General features: G+C 39.2%; 1 protein-coding gene across 2 annotated transcripts; it reads right to left on the bottom strand.

The window, feature by feature from the left end:
• Positions 1-1,085: 1,085 nt before the first annotated feature.
• Positions 1,086-12,706, bottom strand: CDV3 (CDV3 homolog). Of its 2 annotated transcripts, none has more exons than XM_075212448.1 (5): positions 12,362-12,706; positions 10,056-10,132; positions 5,683-5,819; positions 4,882-5,041; positions 1,086-3,361 (listed from the first exon to the last, which is right to left on the bottom strand). In XM_075212448.1, the coding sequence occupies exons 1-5, from the start codon at positions 12,581-12,583 to the stop codon at positions 3,232-3,234; spliced, it is 726 nt and encodes a 241-aa protein (XP_075068549.1). In that variant the 5' UTR covers positions 12,584-12,706; the 3' UTR covers positions 1,086-3,231. The 2 variants fall into 2 exon arrangements, with proteins under 2 accessions (XP_075068549.1, XP_075068550.1); XM_075212449.1 differs by having other exon boundaries at positions 1,086-3,358; positions 12,362-12,705.
• Positions 12,707-13,758: the final 1,052 nt, after the last annotated feature.

Here is a 13,758-nt window from a genome sequence, read left to right on the forward strand (position 1 = left end):
ATCAGTGTCCCCTTAGTTTGAGTACAACCTTTAACAGTAAGTGAACCAAACTCCCCCTCAAAAAATAATTCACTACCACTTTACTTGCATGAATATTTCAGTAACTATTCAGTCTAGCTTGCAAAAGTATCTACTTGCAATATAAAGGAGTTCTATTTGGGTCACAGACACTTTAATGTCTCCTATGGTTGAAAGCCCAGGGCCCCCACAAGCTGATCACACAGATGAACAGAACAGGAAGGTGAGTCAATGCCTCTCCCATTGTGTTCTGTAGAACCATATCTACCGAGGGCTGTTGGGGCAGCATGGAAAGACTACCCCTCTCAATCATGTGGCAACACCAAAAACTTGTTTCTGCCCCCTATAAATTCTCATACCCAAAGTACAACACGCATTAGGTAACACACAGAACTAGAATCAAAATTCCACACAATTTACTATGGAATTATTGAAAGGGGCCTTTGTGATTGTTGTAAGTTGTTTCCCCCACCCCCAGTAAAATAGACCTTTTCAATTTGATAAATATATACTGATGAACATTAAACAATGTTATTACAGCAAATCAGTTGTGCAAAACATTTTAGAGAAGCTGCATATAAGGGTGATGTGCCAAGTAGGGGAGGAACCTTCTACATATTCTCCTTCTGGAGTGTGGCACTTAAATTTCATTAATCAGCCTGCATGCACTAGATGACAGACTGAAAAACACCTTATGGGAATAGCATTTAGAAGTTTATTTGGAGATCCCATCTCAAAAATAGGTTATATAAAAATGGACATTAAAAGATGTATGCTCCCGAGTTACTGCTAATGTCCACTGTAAATTCTAATGATCACTCTCCTTAAATCCACTTTGAAGCCAAACATTAAGGTCAGGATATATTTGGTAGAACAGGCTGGTCCCAATTAATTTCAAACAAGGGGTAAGAGACAGTGCATGTTTACATTGATTATTTTAGTGAAGTGAACACTGCAATACAAGGTGAGAAATTATAATTAACTGGATTACAAATCTGTGATATTAACCAATCATGTTATATAACATTGTACACATTGTTTTATTTAAGTGAGACATCAGACATTCATGTAGAGATTTCAGTTTTAATTAAGGTCATTTTTTTGTCCAGTCCATGACTGAGACACTTTACGGACAGTCCAATTACCTATCACACAGCATGATAAAAACCTAAAGAGAATGAGGTTTTGTAACAATTTCTTTAAAATGGAACCAGAATTGGATGTTTGTTTTTTTTTTTTTTAAAAAAAAGCATACTAAGTCTTAGTATGCGATACGTTCACATTCCACATAAATAACGTTTCAATTTTTTTTTTTTTTATAAATTACCTGCACTAAAGACCTGGTTGTTTATAGGCAAACACTGACTGGCGACAGCTCAACATACTGTTAAATCCCCTCCTTATACTCCTTAAGCACAGTTGAAATAAACTTAATCCTCCAGAAACAAAGCAGTCAAGAGGTGAAAGGGGGTGGTTAATAATTAATAGCCAATATTTCACTTTAGGGCACTTAAACTATCAGTTTAGAATAAGGAAAGTAAAATAATTTGATAATTTTGTTTTATTTGCCCTTGTGTGAATGCCTGGTACAATACAGAACATTAATGATGGTCAACAGTGACCAAGTCATACAGCAAAATTTTAAACCTTCCAAAGGGATCTTGTTCTCTTCGCTAATGAAATGGTTCATTATTGCACCCACAGCGTGCAGACAATCTGCTTGTATTTAAAACAAACTCAATATATTATTGTGTACCAGAGTAAGTGACAGATTAGCATTCAGTCAGCACCTGCAGAACAGATATTTCAGAACTGTTTTGTGTTACTCGGTTTGAGAAAAAGGGTGACATTTCAGGGAGCATGCCAACAAATGCAATATGCTGGAAACACAAATCTAGAGGATCACTAATAACTTTTTAATGGAATACTACACCTTAAATTTCAAAATCCATATCCAAGAACCATTTGTAACATTAACAGATATACAAGTAGAGGTTTCCAGATCTTGCCTCACTAAGTGACCTTTGTTCTATGGAGAGACATTTCTACACACGTCTTCCTGCAACACTGAACAGTAACTATTCTAAAGGCTTTTAAAAGATGCACCAAGAAACCAAACAGTTGCCCCTCATCCAATTCACATATCCACATATAATTTCAAGTATTAACTGCTGTCAAACCTTTGGAACCTATATTTGTGCTGCAACATACTTCTGTTGGCTCACTTTATATTTTAGCTACAATTTCAAAATTCTGCAGAATGTAAGTGGCAACCTGCAAATCCCTTATAGTCACTATGTAGTGCAGACAAGTCAGCAGTCTGCATCAGTTACAATTTCTGCTGTACATGTATATGTGGCAGTGCTCTGCAAAAGAAAAATGTAAGATGTAGACAGACATTTCTGTGCTTATCAGAGTAAAAAATGAAAAATCAGTGCACACAAACTAGAGAACGAAGGGCCTGAATATGTAAATTGTTTACAATGTAATAGAAACCAGGTTAGTTTCCATTGTATTTGGTAGCTTGATTGTTATGGATTTCGTTGTTTCTAGGTTTCTTTTACCCTCTAAACAGGTAACAAACTACAGCTTTGCACTAGATTCTATGAAGACCCATTTATCAATTACCCATCTAAAGAAAAACTATAGAGAAGCCATAAAAGGGTCTACACTAAATCCCTTTAAGGTCACTTAAATAACTGACACTGAAAGCAGACAACATATTTAAAATGTGAAGCAATGACTTTTTTCAATAGGTGTATGAAAACCAAAGGGGAACACTAGTAACCCCTCCGCTCCCTGTCACACATACAATCTGTTTTTTTTGTAAGAGATGGCAATCCATGTGGTGTCCGCTATGAGCATAGCAAAACTGAGGTAGTCAACCTTGGTGAAGGCTCAGCATAAAAAGATTTTAATAACCACTGAAAGCTGCTTTTCCATTCTCCTCTTAAAACATGTAATGTTTACAACAATGGGAATTCTTGTTCAATTTTCAGTGCCTCAGACACATGTTCCCATATTCAAGGACATAGAAGCAGGGGGAAAATGTAGCAAGTATGAGAAGGTGAATTTTTAGGATCCGGTTATTTGCATCATCCAGTGCGCGGCACAGAAGATCAAACAGTTCAGATGATCTCAAGTCCAATAGCTGTAGTTTGTTTACTTTAGCGGGCAAGTTATCAAAGATTTTTATTAAATGTTTTTGCTGCTTTATTGTTCACCTAGAACGGCATACTGGTTGTCTAACTGAAGTCGGAGGGCCTGATTCTTTGCAGCTTCTTCTCTTGCACGGTTTTTATGTTTTACCATCTCAAAAGTCTTCTCCATTTCTTTATCCCTGCTTTGAGAAAAAAAAAATGCTGTCAAGGTTTTCATTTAGTGGAAACCAAATGAAACGAGAAAGCGCGTACTGCGCTAATTTTGATCAAGCACTTCCTTCATTGTCTATAGAAAATGCAGCACTAGGCTCATCTGTTAACACTGCATTTAGGAACACATGCACTATACTATTGCAACCAGACACTTGCTTTCGTTATCCAAGTTGAAGCAGAGTTAATTATTGACTCTTTACTGTGGTCAAGTGAAAATTTTGAAGCTAAAATACTAAATTAATCAATGAGTCCTATTGACAGGTACAACTTTTTAACTTCTTCAGTGCCAAGGACGAGTAGACACACCCTTAGCAAACAGAGGGATCAAAGAAGTTAAATTATACTTGCCTGTCCCTCACATAGCTAATTTCCTGTTGGTGTCTGATGAGTGTGCATGGTTTAATGACACCACAATTACATCATTAAGCTCTGCCTCTTCACCCTTCTGCCTATAGAAAAGTAATGAAGCCAGGGAAAGCTCCAGCTTCTTCACCGTGGCACCAAAAATTCAGGTGCATCCTTCTTTGAAAGAGGGGATAATAGTCTTTAAAATGAGGTGCCCCCTTAATATTTGTTATCTGGTGATCAGACAATAAGACCCTACACACTGCAAAAATAATTAGAAGTTCAGTGATGGAGGAAAAGAGAACAGACCTCCCACACCCTAGCTTTAAAAATAAATAAAAATCAGTGGCACGCTTATTCCAAAGAGAGGAGTCCCCTCCATCAAATGTTATGGATCCATAGTATTTGTTGTTTGGTGATCACCAAATAACACCCTACAATACAGAAAATATTGAGCCCAGGATGGGGGAGGAGTTTTGTAATGCACAGATCTTACCCACCCTGAAAACTAGAGACTCAGGGGCACCCTCGTTTGAAAGAGGGGAGTCCCCTCTTTCAAATAAGGTGTCCCCTTAGCAGTTATATACTAGTGATCACCAGGCAATACCATACACTACAGAAAGTGTTAAGAAGTCCAGAGAGGGAGCGCTATAATGCCCACATCTTGACAATAGACTCAAAGGGTACACTCATTTTAAGCAGGTTACCCAGTTTTCAAAATGTTATGCCTTTATTGGCCTACAAATTGTGTTGCATTTCATTCGAGACGGTACAAACTAGCAAATTTGCTTTTCAATTAAATATAAAATTTGAGCCATTTTCGGCAGACTGACTTTTCAGAAAGTACAATTAGTTTGCCTATACCCCATGTCACTGCAAAAACAAAGTGCATGGGTACCACACAAACATATTACTGATATTGATGTTGGAATGTAACCAAACCAAAAAGTGCCAAAATAGGGTCAGTTGCAAATGAATCTAATACATATTGTAATGGGAGATGACAGGCTTACACCCACATGTGCCCACCAAGAACTTAGAATTTTTATTGCAGCATCAAACAAAAGCCACTGTTTGAAGTTGCCAGTGCTTTCAAACAAGCAGCAACTAAAGAATGAACTGCAGAGAGTTTGAGTGTACTTGCCTGCGGGACTCTGTATGCTTGGCTGTGGCTTGTAGTGATGGGAACTGGGCATCACTAAAGATTTCTGGGGGACCCTGGGGTTTCCGTGTTGGAGCAGATGCTCTGGCAGCAGGAGGTCTATATACACCAGTGGACTGTACAGGCTCTGGAGCTTCTGCAACTGAGAGAAAAGAAACTTCAAACTAGTGGCAAATATCACAGACTAACTATATAAAGACATGTTGCAAGATATTTGTGGAGAGAGAATGGTAGTGCATACACTGAAGTGTTGCTTACAAATGCTTTTAAGCCAAGACACAAACTACACTTTTAAAGAATGATTAGATTTCAGGATGCGGTGTAAATTAACAGTACACAATTTAAAGCTAAACTAAAATATAACACTGTAGAGGAAGGATGTGGTTAGATCAGTGGTTCCCAAACGCTCAGTTCAAGGCACTCTTGGGTCTCCATAATTTTATTCCAAGGTCAAAATTATTATGGGGTGGTCCATTTTTTTTTTTAAAAGTAGTTGGGTCAAAATAACGTAATAAGAATTCAGGTCAGGATATAAATACTTATATCATGATGTACATATATAAGTAGAAGATAAAAGAGGTAATCGTTATTGGTAAAGGAAGAAAATGCCGTAAAAAAAAAAAAATGTATCTCCACCACCCTGCGCCCCTTCACAATTGCTTAACTCCGGCCCTGGCACCCATGTGTAATCGCCGCGGAACCCAGGGAGCCACAGTGCACAGTTTGGGAACAGCTGGGTTAGATGGTTTGTAATACAAGTTTACTCATGTCTCAATTCCTTACCAATGTTTACAGGGGCTTGAGCAGGAGCAGTCTTATTCCAAGGCCCCACTGACTTGTCTGTGCCATAGCCTCCAGCATCTTCCCAGTCTGCACCTTGATCTTCCTTTTTCTCACTTTCATCATCTTCCTTTTCATTGCTGCAAAGTTAAATAAAGCATATTACACTAAGATCATATTCACAGAATCTAAAGTTTAGTTATCTTTTTACAAGTTGTGCATGCCAAATAATGAAGTGTTGAAGTGAACATTTGCCTTAAAAGATGTTTACTTGTAAAGTGAGCCTTTGGGCTGAGTATGTAAATGTGGTTTACCTGCATGCATGTCTTCAAATACAAATTTATAAAAAAAAACAATCATTGTGCATAAAATTATGCTGCCAGTCTCAGATTTGCAACTATGCATTTCAAGTGTGTTAATGTAAACTGTAAATTAGGTATATGCCAAAGAAGCAATGTAATATCTCTTAATTGTGTATTTTCAGAAAAACTGAATAGATCAAGTGAGATATTTACATATTTGCAACATTTGTAAAATATAGTTCATCTGTGTGTGTTTGTTACAAATGTAAAGGAAGGGTGTGGATTGTCAATGTCTTCCATCTATCTTCTTATGGATAATTAACGGCAAACAGGATTTAAAAAACAAACAAAAAAACATTTGTTTAAACAATAATGTACTATTGTTCTTTTTGACGGATCTCATATTCAGCTAATGTTCCCAGCACTTTATAGCTAGAACTACTGACAGGCGCTAAATAACATTTGTCATACCATAAAATCCTGTATTGCAGAACTATTAGATTCACATTATATATTTAAAAACAAAATATTTTTTCTTTACAGCATATCCCTATTTCTAAGTGGAAGCAATTGTGTCTATATACAGAAGAGTAGACTTGAATAGGTGCAGCCAATGAGATGCAGAATTTACCACAAAACAGTCAATACATGACACTTACACGATTTTGTTTAGGTTACATAATGAAGAGCTAATTCCCACATGATCCCATAATTTCTGTTCCTATTCTGTTAATGGCTTCAGTGATAAACTGCCTACAGTATGAAATCTAGGGAGCAACTTACCAGTTTAAATACACCATTGGCAAAAGAGTCAAAGTTTAAGCTTGTAATTAAAGCTATATTTCACAAAACAGCACAGCTATCAAGGTATAGGAAGTATAAAAGCAGGTGCACAAACACATGAGAATGAATGTAATGTTCTCTGAACAGGTCACCTTTTTTGGTAGAATTCAGTTCTAAATTGCTTGGTCTTATTGTGCATCTATTGAGAACCCTAAAAACAAAAAACAGCCAAGACCAGACTGAAGCCTTCAGAATCCCAAAAATGGTTGCAATGAGGAAAAAAAATGTGCATTAAATGTATGTGAAACCTAGCATGCAACATTTTGTGCTTATTTACTGGTATCACTTAGTAAAATTGTATTTCGTAAATGCCATATAATGTGATTTACAAGATAACTAATTGGTCAGTTACTCTCCATCATTCTACCTATAAAGGGCTACTTTGTTCTTTCTGGCATCACCAAACAATAGTCTCAGTACTACAGTGAAACCGTATGAGCAAGGTTTGGACATGTCTGCTAGAGTAGGCTGGACATCAATCATGTGAGCAGTGGGTGTAAGGATGGAGACTGTCAAAGCTCACCTGTGTCTCCCTGCTGATTTCAATCAGTCAACTGTAATGATTTCAAGAACATATGCCAGCTTTTCTCCTTCCAACTCCGTGTTCTCCTCAGGAAAGTTCGCCAACTGGGCTGTATTAAGTAGCCGAGGGCAGTTGTAAAACTGCAATAATACTGAATTTTTTTTGGAGGTTATTACCCACACCTGCCAGGACTGGTCAGACTGGTGGTCAGTGGTCTAACACACACCGCTGGCTGTAGTGCTCGTTCTAATATTAGAAACAACAGTTTATTCTACTATAATAGGATTCTGTTGGGCTCCAAGAGCCGAGTGGCGTACCCAGGAAATAGGTGCTGGGGAGAACACTGCAACTGTAGAAAGCAGGACTAATGCTGTGGTAATTGTGACAAAAACTACAGCCAGTGTTCTGGTGGGCAGTCATTCCATTGTAATTGTGCATTGGATTTGAATAGGACAGGGGTTAAACACCGCAATTCCCAACATACCTTCCTACTCATTGGATAACTAGCATGAAAATGTTTTTTTTTTCTTCCAGGCTAAAGTTGGTCACATGCACAGAGATTGGCCACATAAAACAATCAGCCACAATATTAAAACCACCAGCCTAATATTGTGTAGGACACCTTCACACCGCAAAACAGCTCTGACCCATCGAGGCATTGTCTTCACAAGATCTTTGAAGGTCTCCTTTGGTATCTGGCACTAATACATTGGCAGCAGACCATAAGTCTGCTAAGTTGCGAAGGTGGAGCCTCCATGGCAATGACTTGCTTTTCCAGCACATCCCACAGATGCGCAATTGGATTGAAATCTGGGGAATTTGGAGGCCAAGCCAACACCTTGAACTCTCATGCTCTTTTAAACATTCCTGAACAATTTATTGCAGTGTGGCAGGCCGCATTATCCTGCTGAAAGAGGTCACTGCCATCAAAAACTTGCCATGAAAGGTTGTACTTTATTTGCAACAATATTTAGGTAGGTGGTACATATCATCATCATCATCATTTATTTATATAGCACCAACATATTCCGTAGCGCTTTACAATTGGGGACAAACATAATAAACTAATAAACAAACTGGGTAAAACAGACAGAGGTGAGAAGGCCCTGCTCGCAAGCTTACAATCCATGGGAGAATATCAAAGTAACATGCACATGAATGCCAGGTTCCAAGCAGAACATCACACTGCCTCCACCGGCATGCATGCCTTCTTCCCGCAGTGCATCCTGGTGTCATCTCTTCCCCAAGTAAACAATGCACAGGCACCTAACTGTCCACATGATATAAAAGAAAACGTGATTCATCAGACCAGGCCACCTTCTTCCATTGCTCAATGTTCTGGTGCTCACGTGACCATTATAGACTCTCTGAGATGGCCAGGGGTCAGCATAGGCACTCTGACCAGTCTGCCGCTATGAAGTCCCATATTCAGCAAGCTGTTATGCACTGTGTTCTGACACCTTTCTATTATGGTCAGCATTAACTTTTTCAGCAATTTGTACTACAGTAGCTCTTCTGTAGGATTGGACCAGACAGGCTAGCCTTTGTTCCTCACTGCATCAATGAGCCTTGGGTGCCCATGACCCTGTCGCCAAGTTACTGGTTATCCTTCCTTGAACCACATTTGGTAGGTACTAACTACTGCATACCGGGAACATCCCACAAGACCTGACATTTTGGAACCGCTCTGACCCAGTTATCTAGCCATCACTTGCTCATTTTTCCTGCATCCAACACATCAACTTCAGGAATTGACTGTTCACTTGCAGACTAATATATCCCCCACTCCATGACAGGTGCCATTTTAAGGAGAAAAATCAATGGTATTTCTCTGGTCACTGGTTTTAATGTTGTGGCTAATCTGTAACATACTGCAAAATGAGCTATAGAACATTCATTTCAAAATGACTACTATTGTACTTCTGGTTACTTCACAGCTTTGCATTTCCTGCAAATGCACAACAGTTAACAAGCTCTCAAACGAAGCTTTTGTGAAAGTAACTTTGAAAATTTGACTAGTTCTTACTGGATTGCTGGTCCTGTAACTACCATTTGCTTGTTTTAAACCACTTCAGCAAGGCATAGTTTAAAGGCAATTATTCTTGTGGGAGTTGCCCAATTGCCAATGTAACTTTAAAGTTGCACACTTTAGGTAACATATGGTCAATTAGTGACAGATAGCATTTAATTACTACTTTTTGGTGCTGCATAGATTTGTAGCTTTCTCAGTTCATATGTAAAGACCAACTAGTCTGCCAACCAAACCTGGTCGACACCTTGCACTCTTTTCTCTACCCTACACACCACCCTCCTTCTCCTTCCATTACAGCTATTGACTTTGCCATCTACCTCAAAGAAAAATATTTACAAGATTCTTCAAGAAACCTCTTCTCATTAGCTACTGCACTCCACGCCTATCCTTCCTTCCACGTTCCCATCCATTCTCCCGTTACTAAGGAAGAGCTCTCTACAGTCTTCATCCTTAACCTGTCTCCTTTACCTCATCACCTAACACTTCTGCTCCACAAAACATACCTGTCACCTATGCAGGCTCACCAAGTAGCTGAGTCTAGAGAATTTAAAACTACAGCAGCCCCTGCATGTTGCCTAACAGCATGGGACCAAGGGCATGGTAGGGAGGAGACAGCACAGGGAGAAAAAGTTTGAATGGATCACTTAACTTTCTCCAAATAATTAGAATGCATTACCTTATTTGCAAAGAATGAATCCTAAGGCCACTGTAATCAACTTCTTTTTGCTCAAATTCTTTCCACTCATCATCAACCTAAAAAAATGAAGAAAAACGTTAAATTCAAGCAGTTATACTCAATACAATGCTAAAAGCATGCTATGATTTAAGGATCACAGAAGACATTTACTACATGTAACAGCACAGATCCAAAACAGATTAAACGTAATCTATGCTCCAATGTCTGGATCAGCCAACACAATGCATTTCTGCAAAGCAAGTCAATCGATTTACTAAGTCATATTTAAAGTGCGAGACCTATGACTCTGTATGATATTAACTGTAAAAGCCATGTTTTCGTGAACAGGATTAACTCATGTAGTGCTTACTTTAGATAAGAACCCTTACCCAAGTGTAATATAATAACACTGACTCACCCAAGAAATGTTTTTTATTAGGGACTTTACATGACTCGGATGTACCTATGCAAATTGTAGCAATGTAGTGGGGTACGGGTGTGGGGGAGCACATATGCAAAGGGATTAGTGTGTGAGTAGGGGATCTGAGAAATAGGGGTGTTTTTATGGGAGAAATGCAAGTTTTTACTGATAATTCTGCTAGGACATGGCGTATAAAACAGCTGTCATTCCATAGTAATTGTCCCTCATTCCACATGTAAAACATGACCAAGTACCTTAGCAATAAGTGTGTGGAAATATAATTAAATATAAGATTTTTTAAAATATACATAAAATTTAAATTTGCTATCCTAGTAGTCCATTGGCATTCCTTTTAGCAGACTGAAGCTGTCATTCCTTTAAGTATGTCCCAAATGTTGTGCTCACAAGCTGTTACAATAGTGTTTACCAACACTGATGTCAATTTGAAAAGCCATTTCCCTTTCACACAAGTGCTCGAGTTGTGAGAAAGCAGCTAGTTTATTATTGCCAGCACTACACCCTTGGTCACCTCTAAATTAGAATGCAGTGCTTACTTTAAGTTTGCAGTATAACGCAATCAAAGTATGAAGGCAGACACAAACAACTGAACTGGCCATAACCGCAGAGGAGCAAACGATCCTTGAAAAATAAATGTGTAGACCACTCTTGAAAAAGCAAGGTGTGTGACTAAAGTAGGCAACCTGATCGACTTCAAGGGCTGCCCTGTAACCTAAAAAAAGGGCTGGGTATTACCTTTAATCTCTATAATAAGTTAAAATACATTTAATAAAAGACACCTATCTAATCACATATCAGTAGACATTTTAAACAAGTGGACAAGGAAAAGTGAAGGATGGACATTGTTGGGAAAGGTATAGGCAAGTCAAACAGCTGAATCAGAGATGCAGGACTGTGAAACACATGTTAATGAAGCTGCCATTACATAGTCATGTTCAGTGTCCCAATGCTACTCTTTAGGTACAAATGAAAGTATCTCCACCATTTTGAGTCATGAGAACTGTTATACATTGTAGGACTCAGACTGATCACCTTGGATGTAGTGGCTTCAAGAAGGTACAGACACTATTGATATGAAGCAGCTGCATAAGGACACCAATGTTAATCTCATGAGAGGAGGAAGGGCACAGTGTTTTTAACAAGCAACTGAGGCATTATATGGGAATCCTGAAGCTGGTACTAGAAGCAGTTTATGGTGAATAGAGAATGGGAGAATGAGGAATGACTGTAGGATGTTTGTTACAACAGCAGAATATGGACAAACAGAAACATATGAGTAATAATATACAGAAAACCATAGCTGGTAATCTGGAATACCAGGTTAAATGTGAACAGAGATGGCAAAAGACATGCATAAAAACAGTAATCGTTTGATTAAATAGGGCATTTTAGCAACACATGGTAAACTTTAAAGGGACTAAAAGGAAAGTCAAGTATACCATTTTGGAAGCACACTAACGCAACCAGAATTAGTGGTAGAAGTTGACAAGTTGAAATACCAAAAAAATAATCACAAATATGAATTTTACTAGAAATGATATCCCTTCCAGAACTGGCTCAGTCATTCCCCCTACAACTATAGTTTCCCCCCTCTGGACAAGCATACTGCAAGCTAAGAAATAATTTAACATGTAAATGATAAAACATGGTGGCATCAGGATATTAAACATGGCGATCATATAGCTAGGTAGAAAGAACATGTAATGCTCATCATCCAATTGCCTGTCTACACGTGTCTCTAACCCGTGCACCCACGTGTACGTACAACAATTATGTGTGTAATATATATATATATATATATATATATATATATATATATACACACACACACACATGTAGCCAGTGGGGGGCTTTTGGGGGCATATACCTTCTCTTGTTGTGGGTCCTGCGGATCACTCTTACTAGACTTCTCTTTCTTGACTATCTTGCTTACACCGCCCAGTGAGGTTAAGGAAGACTGAGCCCCGTCCGGTGGCCTCGCCGCCCCCTTGACGCCGGCCGCGCTGCCTGGGCCTCCCTTATCTTTTTTCTTCTTCTTGTCTCTTTTGGCGAAGAAGTCATCCAGGCTCCTCTCCTCAGGCTCAGCCATGTTGGCAATATTCGGGCCACACGATGTAAAGTGCGTATGTTACGGCCGACTCAGCGCACAGCACGCACCGGTCAAACTGACTGACTAGAACGGCGAGGCCGGAAGCGCTGCCCACACCCGGGAACAGACCACTGCTATCGCACTGGTAGGGGTGGACAGAAATCGTTCCAAGCTATTCCCATATGTCGCACGAGGTCACGTGTGTATGCAGTTTCCCCTCCTTCCTTTATAATGTTACAGTCCATCGCTGTCTTTTCTTACTCAACCTGGAACGTGTCTCGCTGCTTGCGATTTGCTTACTTATTTTCTCAATAACTTTATTTGCAATGTCACAAAATTATGTTTACAAATGTTTCCACAATTCCTCCACATTGTATAACTGAATGAACAGATATTTTTGTATTCTTATATAAATATGAATTGTTGGCTAATTTGCTGTCCTCAACTATTTGTATAAATTTTATGTCTTTTTTGGACTTTTCTGGTCTCATTTACTAAAATCTTCTTTGGTGCACTGTGCACCTCCAGTTGCACTCTGCCATCACAGGTTAGGGGAGCAAGGTAACAGTGTTTAGTGGAGGAGTAGAAGGTTGTGCAGGGATTGGAGGAGTTGGGGCTGATTTTGTTTTTGTTGTGTAAGATTATTAAAGTGACAAAGCGATGCAGAGGACCTATTTGTAGGGGCATACCTTGCTTTGCGACAGGGCACACAACATTTTTACTTTGCAAAAATATTGTCTCAACCCATATTTTTTTTAAAGGGATGCAGTTTGCACCTTCCATTTGCATTTCACCAGAGAAACACATTTCTAGGTGCACTTTGCTCAATGTAAAGACAAGCATACTTGACAACTTTTGGTCAGCTGGCATGTGTGGAAGTGGGAGTGGTAAAGCCATTGTGTCACCATAGCCCTCGCCAAGGTCACGATTTGCTGCATTGCATGGCAGGCGTGGGGCTTAATGAGACAAATCCTGTCATTAAGCCCTACCTCCACCCAGGAACCGGGAGAGTGCCTGCTCTTCCGGGAGTAGAGGGAGCCTCCTGAACATTCTGGGAGACTTGTCAAGTATGAAAGAAGCTTCAAACTCACCATAGTGCTGCATGCATTAAAGACAGTCCATAAACCTCATCACTCTCAACACTGATTTAAGCTATAAGCTAAAGGAGTCTACTT

Source organism: Mixophyes fleayi, chromosome 5, assembly GCF_038048845.1.
Source record: "Mixophyes fleayi isolate aMixFle1 chromosome 5, aMixFle1.hap1, whole genome shotgun sequence".
Lineage (NCBI taxonomy): Eukaryota > Metazoa > Chordata > Amphibia > Anura > Limnodynastidae > Mixophyes > Mixophyes fleayi.